This window comes from Notechis scutatus, chromosome 3 (assembly GCF_049901735.1).
Source record: "Notechis scutatus isolate UNSWTSFEM ecotype Mainland chromosome 3, rNotScu1.2, whole genome shotgun sequence".
Taxonomy (NCBI): Eukaryota; Metazoa; Chordata; class Lepidosauria; order Squamata; family Elapidae; genus Notechis; species Notechis scutatus.
The window spans coordinates 200,048,988-200,063,167 of NC_142011.1; the positions used below are offsets into that span (position 1 = coordinate 200,048,988).

The 14,180-nt window shown below is 41.9% G+C and overlaps 1 protein-coding gene across 1 annotated transcript in view; it reads left to right on the forward strand.

The window, feature by feature from the left end:
• TG (thyroglobulin) overlaps nucleotides 1-14,180 on the forward strand; it is a 168,892-nt gene that overhangs the window by 15,212 nt on the left and 139,500 nt on the right. The window contains exons 10-14 of the mRNA XM_087960087.1: nucleotides 2,791-3,375; nucleotides 6,973-7,209; nucleotides 9,625-9,762; nucleotides 10,713-10,790; nucleotides 13,549-13,661. Of these exons, the coding sequence (XP_087816213.1) occupies nucleotides 2,791-3,375; nucleotides 6,973-7,209; nucleotides 9,625-9,762; nucleotides 10,713-10,790; nucleotides 13,549-13,661 (1,151 nt within the window). The remainder of the gene's footprint in view (nucleotides 1-2,790; nucleotides 3,376-6,972; nucleotides 7,210-9,624; nucleotides 9,763-10,712; nucleotides 10,791-13,548; nucleotides 13,662-14,180) is intronic.

Below are 14,180 nucleotides of genomic sequence, written 5' to 3' on the forward strand. Positions count from 1 at the left end.
ACCCCATAATGCTTTATGTCAGAGTCTGAATCTGAGGAGGAAGCCGGACAGCTGACAGAGAATGGGAGTGTGGCTCCATTGGCTGTGGACGAGGCTGGGGAAGGGCAAAGTCCGGCTGGGCAGAGCAGGGGAGAGATACAATGAGGGAGAGGGAGTTCAGAGGAAGACCCAAGCCCACCCTCTCTTCATCCTAGGACACGCAGGGAGGAACGGAGAAGAGAGCAACGTGGGTTGCGAGGCTTACAGGGGAGAAAAGGGCCCTGATTCCCTTCATTAGCCACAGCTGGGAAGACAGTTGATAAGAAAGGCAGGCTGAGTATGGCAGCTGCTGGGAGCAAACGTGACTTTATCCTATGTTGTTGTGGCTTATCTATGTTCCTGGTGTCTTCCCAACCATGTGAGTTTTGCTGTGCCTTCAAGTCTGAAATTTTTGCTCCTGCCCCTGCCAAACTAATTACTTCAGTTTGGCTTGTTTGGACTTTAAGTTACAGTTTGTGTTGCTCATGTTTTGGACTTAATTTTCTGTAGTCAGCTATTCCTGGGAGAGTTTGTCTTCAGCCAGAAGGTAACCTGGACATTGAGGGCAAAGTTGGAGATAATAAAGGGACTGTTATTGCTTATCTGACTGTGTTGCCTTTGTGCCACACCCTGGGTCATCACAGCTTTACAGATCTCTCTGGATGGTTTACAATATCAGCCTATTGCCCCCAACAATCTGGGTCCTCATTTTACCAACTTCAGAAGGATGGAAGGCTGAGTCAACCTTGAGCCCATCAGGATTAAACTCCAAGCTGTGGGCAGAATTAGGCTGCAATACTGTGTTTTAACCACTGTGCCATCGGGGCTCTTTTATATTAAGTTGATAAAATGGTTGTTAAGTGAATCTGGCTTCATCATTGGCTTTGTGTGTCAGAAGGTCATAAAAGGTGATTCCATAATCCCAGGACACTGCAACTGTCATAAATATGAATTATTTTCATCCAGCTTTGAGAAAAAGGAAATGCTTCTACAATTATGCCTTGCATAATTGTATAATGTCATGCCTTGTATCTCATAACTACTTCTTGAAGTTGTTCCATGCTCTGGCTGTTGTCAGCTTTGATGGTGTCCAGCCACCGTGTTCTTTGGAGGCCTGGTTCCCTTTTTCCATTAACTCTTCCAAGCATAATCGCTTTCTCCATAGAATTCCTCCGCATGTCATGGCCAAAATAAGTGAGATCCAGTTTTGTGGCTTTTGCCTTCCAGTGACATGACTGATGTGATTTCTTCCAGTACTTGCCTGTTAATCCCCTTTGCTGTCCGAAGACATAAATTTATATAAATGCATTTAATATAAGCACGGTCACATTTATTTTTTAAAAAAAGTTTAGATCTTCAATTGAGTTTACCAGGTCTATCTTTTAAGCCTACGAGGATTTAAAATGGAATCTTAAATTTAGCTGAACAATTAATGAAATAATTAAAACTCCTTCAATGCTCTTTCTATAGATATTTAAAAAAAAAAAACCATATCGTCCTAATAATCTATAGGTATACTGGCCATTTTGATACTGTTTATCTCCAATGGCTACTGAATAGAAGAGAATAGAATAGAATTCTTATTCTGAATAGAATAGAATAGGGAATAGAATAGAACAGGGAATAGAATAGAACAGAACAGAACAGAATAGAATAGAATTCCTTATTGGCCAAGTGTGATTGAACACACAAGGAATTTGTCTTGGTGCAAATGCTCTCAGTGTACATAAAAGATAAATCATGATCATAGTCATCATAAATACATTCATAAGATACAACATTTAGTGGTAGTTGTAGGATACTAAATAAGCAATCAACATAAATCATGCTAGGAAACTAAATAAAACAATATAAATTGTAAAGATACAAGCAACAAAGTTATAATCATAAATAGAAAAGGAAATAGGCAATAGGAGGGATGAGAAGAATAATAGTAATACAGTCTTAGTAAATAGTTTGACAGTGTGGTGGGAATTAGTTGTTTAGCAGAGTGATGGCATGGGGGGAGAAAAACTGCCCTTGTGTCTAGTTGTTCTGGTGTGCGGTGCCCTATAAAATGCCCATTTTGAGGATAGAAGTTAAAACAATTTATGTCCTGGATGTGAGGGGTCTCTAGATATTTTCACAGCCCTCCTTTAAGGACAAATAGATGGTGATTACCAAGCAGATGGCTAGATTCTGCACAGCAGCACTAGGGATTCATCGGAAACAGGTGATTAATCCACCCTAATTATTTTACACAACTACTGTAGCAAACTCTTTTGCATTACTACGTTGTTTTGCATTTTAGTATTTAATGACTACGAGCATCACAGTTTATGGATTGCTATTATAGCATAGTTAGGCATATGCATTGGGTGTTTTTATTTATTCTGGTCTCAGGTCTTTGACTATAATGAAGCTGATTTGATTTGATTAATTAAAATGAATTAAACTCGGCCATTTCAGTTTATTCTTAAGAGCCTTGGCAGTGCTGAGGTTAGAGTGTACTACTGCAGGCTACTTCTGCTGCCTGCCAGCTGCCTGCAATTTGCCAGTTCAAATCCCACTAGGCTTAAGGTTGACTCAGCCTTCCATCCTTCCAAGGTCAGTAAAATGAGAACCCAGATTGTTGGGGGCAATAGGCTGACTTTGTAAACCGCTTAGAGAGGTCTGGAAAGCATTGGAAAGCAGTATATAAGTCTAAGTGCTATTGCTATTCCTGTGCTAGAGCAACTATTATAAAACACCTGTTCTACTGACTTTGTATTTATCAAGTTGGTTCTTTCTTAGGTCCAACTGACTGCCATCTTGCAGCTGGTAAAGCTTTTCTAAGATCTGCCAAGCAGTTTCTATTGAATCCCGCTTCTCTGACTCAACTGTCCAGCATTTATGTACCTCAGTGTAGTCTGGATGGTCAGTGGAGGCCAGTCCAATGCAATGGTCCACCTGAACAGGCATTTGAATGGTACCAAAGATGGGATGCTCAGAACAACAACAACAATGTGCTTACCATCACTGACTTGGCTAACGTACTCCTAGACTACAAGGCAAGGTCTCAGCGAAACTTTGAAGATTTCATCAACATACTCTATGCTGCGGGACGCCAGAATATGTTCCCAGTATTTTCCAAATACTCATCTTTGGAAGCTGTTCCTAGAGAGCTGCTGGAGGGCAAAACATTAGAATCCTCTGAGAATGTTTTACTGGACCCATTCACCTTTTGGCAGCTTCTTCAAGGTCGGCTTAACTATTATCCAGGATCTTACAGTGATTTTAGCATCCCCTTGGGACATTTTGATCTTCGCAACTGTTGGTGTGTGGACGAAAAGGGACGCATGCAAGGAAGCCAAGCCAGTGTAAACCAAGTTCCAACTTGTAAGTAACTTGAGCCAGTCACCAGATCTTCCTGTGACAAAACATCAGAACAAATAAAATAATAGGGTTGAAAGGGACTTAGAGCAAGGGGTGGGATTCTTCCAGTTCGGACCGGTTTGGGTGAATGGGCCTTTTTCCAGCTTCCAGTGGGCTTCCAGAGCCTGTGGGAGGCCATTTTCACCCTCCCAGAGGCCTGTCTGAGGCCTCCGGACCCTCGGGAAGGCAAAAAATGGCCCTCCCGGAAGTTGTGGTAGGCCACACCCACCATGGCCATTTTTGAATCCCACCCCTGCCTTAGAGGTCTCCGAGTCCCATGGCAGGAGATCCTAATACCATTCCAGAATTTCTTGAGGCTTGATGGAATCATAGAAAGAATAACAAAACAGAATAAATGAGTTGGAAGGGACCCTGGAGGTCTTCTAGTCCACCTCCCCTTCCACCAAGCAGGAGACCCTATACCAGAGGTCTCCAAACTTGGCAACTTTAAGACTTGTGGACTTCAACTCCCAGAATTCCTGAGCTAACATGACTGGAGGAGGAATTCTGGGAGTTGAAGTCCACAAGTCTTAAAGTTGCCAAGTTTGGGGACCCCTGCCCTATACCATTTCAGAGAAATGGCTGCCCAAACCTTTCTTTAAAAAAAATATCTCCACTGGTTAATTGTTCCAAATGTCAGGAAATTTCTCCTTAGTTCTAGGTTGCTTCTCTACTTGATTAGTTTCCACCCATTGCTTCTTGTCCAGCTTTCAGTTGCTTTGGAGAATAGGTTGATCCCGTCTTGACGGGATTGAACAAAATCTCAGCCTAGTGAAGCATTTATGATGTGATTAACATTGCGCTAAGCCATGCATTCATTTTGTTTTAGTTTTCCATTATGTATAGCCCTAGGCTTAGTTTGTAGTCCATGGATGATGGTTTAGCATTCTGTGTGAGCCTGGCCATTGTTATTCAGTGAACAAATCTGGGTTAAACTAAACCAAGATTTCTTTTTAAATTAAAGATTAACGACCATTAATAGAGTCTTCCCTAGAGGAATGGGTTTTTGTGGAAAATCTTTTCCCATTATAAAACATCAGCCGTTATCACTGGTGGATAGCGGGCCTTTTCTAAAATCCACCTTCTTTTTTCCCTTTTAGCTTTTATTCATTTAGTTCTCCAAATGCAAGGTTTCTAAGTTGCTTTGACTAGTTAACATTTCCTTTTATATAAGGCTAATGAAGTCCTTTGAGACATTTATACAATCTGAGAAATTGCCTATAAATATTTTAAATAAATACAAGAGGAATTGGGCATAATTATTTGCAAGTGGCAATGGTAAGCCAGTTTTAAGCTTAGGTATTTAACATTCCTACTTGAAAGAACAGCCCACTGGGATCTGAATCTCAGATTGCATTATTTCTTCCTGGCTCCAATTTATATATTGTGAGCAGAACTGCTAAGTTTATATTGTGTTTCCCCGAAAATATGACCCTGATGATGGATTCTGTGGGGATTTTTTTGGGTGCTATGGCATAATTGAATCCTTTGGTTAGGACATCTGTTTCTGTTTTGGTGAGTTCTCTGTTGGAAACGTTATATACTAATTGTTTCAGGTGTTGTTGTGAGTTGTTGGGGGCTTTCTTGTCATGTTCTAATTTCTTTAGTTTCTTCAAGAGTTTATCATTTTTGTAAGTGGTTTCAGATTCAGCTCTCCAAGTTGTAAGTTGTTTTATCTTGTCCCAAAGTAGAGGGTGGATTTTGCTGCTCAATTCCAGGTGTAGTGCTAGCAAATCTTTGTTTAACTGATCCAATTGGAATCTCTTTCTGTGGAGCTCGTTCCTGAGTAGAGCCATTTCAGTTCTTTTTAGGATACGTTTAGTAGCTGCTGTGCTGTGATGAAATGTTAATTTGAAGCAGGTTGGTGTTGCATTGTTGTCTCTGCTATGAGGTCACATAGTATTCCTGCTCTTTTAATTTCCAGCTTCTCATAGGTTTTGATCTGGCTGTTTATTTCCTCCCTGTAGAGGTTTGATATTTGTTTTCTTAAGTTTTCGCGGGCACTTACATGTATGGTATTCAGCTTTGTTCGGGTATTTTCCCACGTCATTGTACAATTCTTTACTCTGAGAAGCACAGAGCCGAAGACACAAGCCTGAAGATGATGAATGAGACTTCATCGAAACGTTGCCTAGATACTTCCAATTTTACACAGGAGAAAACCCGAATAACCAAAGATCCACATACAAATACCCGCAAGAACCTCAGAAAACACACACACACACACACACATATATCTTTGCCACCATAAAAAGTATCAGGTCTAATTTTCGGGGGATGTCATCTACTGTCTAATCTCACTTGCGTGCGTCACCCCCGGCATCCTTTTCTCTGTCAGAGTTTTCAATAACTTTTTCTGCAGCTGGCAAGGTTTTCCTGAAGGCCTGTGCAGCCGATAACAGAGCTCTGGATCAATCCAGAGCTTTTTTTTTATCAGCGACGGAGCTCTTCAGGAAAGTCTTGCCAGCCTTGAGGGCTGCAGAAGAAATGGGCCAGCGAGGTAGATGTCAGGGTGTGCAAGGCCTGGCTACAACTGTCCAAAGGTAAGTAGTAGGGCAGCTGCAACCCCCCGTTACCACCCTAGCTTAATTTTTACCCGTCCACTCTGGAATGGACGGGATCTTAATTAGGGCTTATTTTGGGGGTAGGGCTTATATTGGGCACACATGTAAAAAAAATCAAGCTAGGACTTACTTTCAGGGTAGATCATATTTTCAGGGAAACAGAGTAGTTAAGGCAGTTCAGCTTTGAACCTGTATACTGAATAAAGTGGGGCCTCGCGTAAAGGTAAAATATTTATTCGAAGGCTGATTCTTTATATTTACCATGTATGTATTATATTACTATATTTCCTTATCTGTTTTAGCCTGGAATTAGACCCTGTACTTCACTACTATTATTTTTGTTTGATGGGATTATAACACTAATCAATGAATAAACTGGTACTCTTTATTTGGGAGCCAGATAATCACACTGAACTTGAACTGAAATTAGTGAGGGACTCTTATTCCTTGCTTGCTGCAACACCAGGCTAAATGAATGAACAAACAAACAAATAAATAAATGGAACTCAGACTTGAATGGGAGATAATAATTATGTCTCTGTTGCCCATTAATTAATATGCAGGCAAAGTAAAAATCATCTTCATCTTCTTTTATTTGAATCCTTCCCCTTCCCTTTCCTCTTCTTCCTCCTCCTCCTTCTTCCTACTCTTCCCTTTCCCTTTCTCCCTTGCCTTTTCCTCCTCCTCCCATCTCTCTTGCTACATTCTCCTCCTCCTCCTCCTCCCTTCCCTTTACCCTTCTTCCTTACCTTCTCCTTCTTTTCCTCCCTCCTCTCCCCTCCCCCTCTCCCTCTTCCCTTTCCCATTCATTCTTTCCTTCTTTTCATCCTTCCCTTTCCCTGTCCCCCCCCTCCCTCTTCCCTTTCCCATTCTTTCTTTCCTTCTCCTTCTTTTCCTCCTTCCTCTTCCCTGTCCCCCCTCCTCCTCTTCCTCCCCTCCTCTTCCTCCCCTCCTCCAGATTTGCCACACTCTGAGCAAACTTTTTGTCTTCTTGCAGGTCTTGGAACATGTGAATCTGCAAAACGAGAAGCTGTGGAATTTGTTAACAAGGTGGAACAACTTATTCAGGAGTCAAACAGCTCTCATTTTCCTTTCGGACAAAGCTTTTTAATGAGCCAAGTGTCCATGTTAAGAGGCCAAGACCTTTGGAGTAATTTTTCTCAACTGGAAAGCACTTTTGCAGAAATACTGTTGGCAGGGAATGATTATGCCATCCAGCTGGCTGCACAATCCAGTATGTTAAATTTTTTTTTAAAAAATATTATTTTTAAAATAATTTAAATAATAGAAAAATGATTTTTCTAGAGGAACGTCAAATGGTGGTGGTCCAGTAAATATTGAGTTACTGAAGGAAGAATTAGCATTGTAGGGTTTGCTCGAGTGTCTACAGGAAGAGGATCAACAAGTCAAGATGATGATCACAACTATATGATTGAAGACCTGACTATTGATCACATGGTTGTGGCCACCATCTTAAGTTTTTTTGACTGCTCTGTGGATACCTCTGAAAACTTTGTTTATTCTCTTAATAGATACTAAGGGAGGAGAACCAAGTTAGTGTTTGACATTGTTTTTCAACCTTAGCAACTTTAAGATGTGTAGACTGAATGATGGCTGGGTGATACCGGAAATTGAAGTCCACACATCTTAAATATAAAGATAAAGGTTCCCCTCACACATATGTGCCAGTCATTTCTGGCTGTAGGGGGCAGTGTTTATCTCTGTTACAAAGCCGAAGAGCCAGCGCTGTCTGAAGACGTCTCCGTGGTCATGTGGCCAGCATGACTAAACGCCGAAGGCGCATGGAACGCTGTTACCTTTCCACCAAAGTGGTCCCTATTTTTCTACTTGCATTTTTATGTGCTTTCGAACTGCTAGGTTGGCAGAAGCTGGGACAAGTAATGGGAGCTCACTCCATTACACGGTGCTTGGGATTCAAATGGCCAAACTGCCGACCTTTTTGACCGACAAGCTCAGCGTCTTAGCCACTGAGCCACTGTGTCCCATTTCCACATACCTTAAGAGCTGTCAAATTTGAAAAGCATTCATCTCCAGTAAGCAGAGATAGAATAGAATGAATGAGCTGGAAGGGACCTTGGGGATCTTCTAGCCCAGCCCCCTCCTCAAGCAGGAGAACCTATACCATTTCAGATAGGTGACCATCTAGACCAAGGGTCTTCAAACTTGGCAACTTTAAGACTTGTGGACTTCAACTCCCAGAATTCCTGAGCTAACATGACTCGAGGAGAAATTCTGGGAGTTGAAGTCCACAAGTCTTAAAGCTGTCAAGTTCGAAGACCCCCCTGGTCTAGACTCTTCTTAAAAACATCCAGTGATGGAGCAACCAGATCAGATAGAGTCTGGTAGCATCTTTCCGACAACAGCTTAAGTCTCATATTAAAATTTGTTAGTTAAAATTTTTTTGGTCACTTTGGTTTCTGCAGCGTTTGTTATCCCAAAAGAAAAAATAATAATGAATAAAAATCAGCTCTTGGCATTTCCGTGTGTGGTTGTCCAGCCTTCCAAGGTGAACTTCTAAAGCAGGAGTGTCCAACCTTGGCAACTTCAAGACTTGTGGACTTCAATTCCCAGAAGCGGGGAGCCCCATTCATGACTGGCTGGGGAATTCTGGGAGTTGCAATCTACAAGTCTTGAAGTTGCCACGGTTGGATACTCCTGCTCTACAGGAACCTTTCTCAGCAGGGACGGATAAAAGAAGGTTGTAACAGTGGAAATGTTCTAAGAAGATATTTGTGTTCATCTGCTGTAGCAAAAACAAATGCCTAGTATGTTTGTGGCACTATAGAAGCTAATAGGTTTATTTTCAACCCAATCCTCTTCAGCAATTGTACAGAGTGGAGGTTCAAATATGGCACTTTTTTCATATTCTCTCCTTGGGGGAAAAGATGAAATAGAATAGAATAGAATAGAATAGAATAGAATAGAATAGAATAGAATAGAATAGAATAGAATAGAATAGAATAGAATAGAATAGAATAACAGAGTTGGAAGGGACCTTGGAGATCTTCTAGTCCAACCCTCTGCCTAGGCAGAAAACCCTAGATCACTTCAGACAAATGGTTATCCAACATCTTTTTAAAAACTTCCAGTGTTGGAGCATTCACAACTTCTGGAGGCAAGTTGTTCCACTGATTAATTGTTCTGTCAGGAAATTCCTCCTTAGTTTTAAGTTGCTTCTCTCCTTGATTAGTTTCCATCCGTTGCTCCTTCTCTTGCCTTCAGGTGCTTTGGACAATAGCTTGACTCCCTTTTCTTTGTGGCAGCCCCGCAGATATTGGAAGACTGCTATCATGTCTCCCCTAGTCTTTCTTTTCATTAAGCTAGACAAACCCAGTTCCTGAAACTGGTACGTTCCGGCAATAGGTAGGGAGAGAATCAAGGGAGGTCAAGGGAGAAAGCTGGATTGTAGAAATTGTAGAAATGGAGAGGTATGGAGGCTTGGAGAGGTTAGTAATGATGAGCAGGAAGAAGAAGAAGCATCTTTTGCATCTATTTTATATCAGATTTTGCTTTTGAATGATCTACATAATAGCTACTGATGAGTCGGTAGCGGAAAAGTTCCATGTTTTCTATTGTCTACATCTCTGTGGCTGCCTTCATTGCTTAAGCCATGTTTGCTTTGTTGTAGCTTTGCAATTTTATCGGAAGAGTCTATTTGCACCCCCAAACTCCCCTGGCAAGGTTCAACGCTTGGCATTTCAGCCTTATATCCCCCAGTGTGATGGAAAAGGGGACTGGGAGCCCATCCAGTGCTATGAGAGCACAGGTGAGAAATATCTAGGAAGGCATTTGCCTGAGTAAACATTGATGGTCTTTCATGGCTGTAGATATTAGCAATTACATATAGTAATCCTCCTCTCCTTCTCCTTCCTTCTCCTCCTCTTCCTTCTCTTCCTCTCCTCCTTCTTCCTCTTCTACTCTTCTTCCTCTTCCTCTCCTCCTTCTTCCTCTCCTCATTTCCTCTTCTTCCTCTCCTTCTTCTTCCACTTCCTCCTCATCTTCGTCTACCTCATCCTACCCCATTTTCTTCTTCCTCCTCCTCCTTCCTCTCCTTCTCCTTTCTCCTTCTCTTTCTCTTTCTCCTCCTCCTCCACTCCTCCTCCTTCTTCCTCCTCCACCTCCTCCTTCCCCTTCCTTCCTAGGTTACATAGCAAAAATGAATCTAATTACTTGCATTATTCAATTCCTTGCATGCATTTGTATATAAATAATAAATACTATATTCTCCCTTTATTATAAACAATTCAAAATGGCCCAAACTCACCCAGTCAGCTTTCACGCCCAAGGAAAGCCTGGAAGTCACAGTTTCACAGTTTCTAGTTCAGAACCTTATCCATTACCCCAAACTAACTCTCCGTTTTCAAAAAGATGAATAAACTTCATTCAGAGCACAGGGACTTCATTAAATACATCCTTAGATCATTCTTCCAATTGAAGAGGAGGAAAGCACCACTATCACCATGAAACTTGAGTCTTTGGGAAAGCCACGTAGCCTTCATAGGACTTGCTTTCTTCAGTGAAATGTATAATAGAGATTTATGTCTGCTCTGATTTTTTTTTTCTGTGGAGGCCAGTTCAGACAAACTAAATTGCCAGGGCACATTCAATACAATGATTTCTTCTTTACTGAACTATTGACTAATTCTACTCATGTACTGCAAGGAACATCTCTTTGTGAAGTGGTTCCAAAATACATATTTTTGTCCTTTATCACAGGTCACTGCTGGTGTGTAGATGAGACGGGACGTTATGTTTCGGATTCCTTGGTGACACGCTCAACACAACTGCCCGAGTGTAAGTCTTATTCTTTAAAGCTGGGCTGTTGCCCCTTAACAAGCAATACAGATAGGGAAGAGAATAGGATAATTTTATAAAATTGTAGGAGTGTCAACAGGGTGAAATGTTCAACTTCTTAATAAAAATATCACAGTAATCATTTTAGGGCATCAATAATCAGCTTTGCTTGAAATGGAGGTATGATGTTGCTTCAGTCAGTTGGAATGATATGGCTATTACAGAAATATTGAAAACCAACCTTATTTATTTAAATAATCTAATGCAACATCTGTAACACCATCCTGTCAGAGCTGAAGAAGTTTCTGGGATGAGAAGCAAAACGTCTTCAAAAGAAAAAAAACAAGAAACTTCAGTTGCCTCTTGAAAAAACACCTTTGGGACAACAATAGTGATAGGCTATCATATTAGCACTTCTTAGAATTACCAAGTGTTCATGCATGATCGCTTGGTCAGTCTAGGAAGCATAAGAAAAGGGAAATAGTCTCTGCAAAGATTCCTACACTTCTGCAAACGCATGTGACCTGTTTTCCACTAAAATAAATAAAAGCAAGCTGTCATGCCCTTGTTGGAGTCTGATTCTGAGGGGGAGATTGAGCAGCTGACAGGGAGTGGGAGTGTGGATTTGGTGGCTGTGGAAGAAACGGGGGACGGGCATAGTCTGCCTGGGCATTCAGAGGAAGACCCAGGGCCATCCCCTCTTCATCCTAGGGCACGTAGGGAGGAACGGAGAAGAGAGTAACGTGGCTTACGGGAGAGGAAAAGGCCCTGATCCATTTCATTAGTTGCAGCTGGGAGAACAGGACATAAGAAGGGTGTTTGCACACAGCACCTTGCTGGAAGCAAAGCGTGCATTATCTTTGTCGAAGCTTATCTGAGTTTTGGAGTCCTCCCAACTGTGTGTGCTCCGTTATCTTTTGGAAGTCTGCTATTTATTATCTTGGCCTGTCGTGTTAATTACTTCAGCATGGTTTGTGTTGTTTTTTTTTATTTCTAATTTAGATGTACTTTGGTTTTGGACTGCATTTCTTCCCTTTGTAAACTGTTTTTGGAAGAGTTTGATATCCAGCCGAGGATAATTGGACATTGAGGCCCAAGTTGGAGGCATTAAAGGGAATTTATTCTACTTTTGTGACTTTGTTATTTTTGTGTCATGCCCCGGATCACAACACAAGCAGGACCTCTGCCCATCTTAAACATTTTAAACCAGCTTTCTTTTTCTGGGGAAGAATCAACTGATCAGGGTTAATTTCTGCTAGCACTCAACTCTTCATGGAACTGCTATGAGTAAAAACACTTTCTTCACTGGATCCAAGATGAAGTTCTTTTATGCCACTCATGGGGATGTCTATATTAGAGATGACATATGGTATTAAGCTAACATTTGTTTTGGTTGAGTTACATTTCTTAGCCCATGTGTAGATTAATCCTACCTGGGACACCATAAATAATTTCTTATTCAGGAAAATACATTTCCAGGAAAAAAAATTGGACATATTGATAACCTGCCTCTATCCTAATGGGCTCTGGATTTGAGTACCATAAAGTCAGGTACTGTCATGCCCCTGGTGGAGACTGACTCTGAGGGAGAGGAGGAACAGCCGATAGGGAGTGGAAGTGTGGCTCCGAATGTTGTGGAGAAGGCTGGGGAAGGGCAGAGGTTGGCTGAGCAGTCAGAGGAGGACCCAGGCCCATCCCCTATCCATCCTAGGGCACGCAGGGAGGAGAGGATAAGGGAGAGATGTGGTCTACTCAGGAGGAGAGGGATTTGATCCTCTTCATGGGCTGCAGCTGTTATAACTGAATAAGAGTTTGGACCTGCGTACTGGCAAACGCTGGAAACAAAGTGTGTAGATATCTCTAGTTTATGGTTCCTCTCTGAGTTTGGTGTCCTTCCCAATGTGTGTTATCTGTGGACATCCTCCAGCCCTCATCGTGCCTGGTTTGTTTTGCTTTTTTCTTTCTTTGTGTAACTTTTTGTGTGGAAGTTTTTTTTGTCTTCCGTCAAAGATATTCGGAGCTTGGAAGCAAAGTGAAGGAATAAAAGGGGCTTCACCTGTTTTCTGTGACTGTGTTTGTTTTGTATCCCACCCTGGGTCATCACAGGTACCAAAGTTAAAGTTCAGTGTAAATAGTTGTAATTGGGGACTACTGTATTTAACAGAATAGGAAGGGACCTTGGAGGTCTTCTAGCCTAGTCTAGCAGGAGACGCTATCCCATTTAAGACCAGTGGTTGTCCAATCTCTTCCTAAAAACCACCAGTGATGAAGCACCCACAACTTCTAGAGGCAGGTCATTCCACTGATTAATTGTTCTCATTATTAAGAAATTTCTCCTTAGTTTTAGATTGCTTCTCTCCTTGATGAGTTTCCATCCATTGCTTCTTGTCCTGCCTTCAGGTGTTTTTGTAAATAGGTTGACCCCATTCTTCTTTATGGCAGCTCCATAGACCTTGAAATATTTGTGTTTTGTTTCTCAGTCTGCTTTGAGAAATTTTATAGGTGTCCTTGGAGATTTGATTGGATTGAACTTTGTCCTTGGTTCACTTATTTGGATTGATGAAGTGATTCTGGGGATGAATTTCTTCCACTGTGTCTTGACTACTGATGTCTTTGGCTGGAGTGAACACTTAGTTTCAAAAATCCTCAGTTTCTGCAACTGTTCTTTAATTAATCGGGGTGAAGAAATAAGTGGGTCTGCAGACTTGTTTGCTAGCTGGAATACATATTACTCTGTAAAAAAATGATCTGAATGCAGGTCAGACATCGTGTCAACGTTCCCAAGTAAATGCCCAGATTGCCAGTTGGAGAATGAATGGAGAGACACGGAGTGCCACTTCAGCAGCTCTGTTTACTCCATCCTGTCTGGAGGCAAGTTGTATAAAGCTGAAAATTGTATTTTGATTATTACATTATTACATTTTTTTCCTTTTTGATGGTTGGGATATTTGTATTTTTTTTTTTTTTTGTGGGGGAGAAAGAGGGCATGGTGGCCTAGTGCAGGGTCCCCAACCACGGTCCACGGACCGATACCGGTCCGCGGAACAACTCTTACCGGGCCGCTGGTTGCTGGGCGCCGCCATCTTTTTGGTAAAAGTGCTTCCGGTGAGCTTTTTGGCAGAAAGCTCACCGGAAGCACTTTTTCATCAAAAGATGGCGGCGCCAGTTTCCGTGAGCTTTTCTGGGTAGAAAGCCATTTCTACCGAAAAGCTCACCGGAAGCGCTGCGCCGCCATCTTTTGACGAAAAGTGCTTCCGGTGAGGTCACCGGAAGCACTTTTTCGTCAAAAATATGGTGGCGCCCAGTTGATGCCAGTACCGGGCGCGGCGCCCAGCTGATGCCGGTACCGGGCCGCGGCGTCCAAAAGGTTGGGGATCCCTGGCCTAGTGG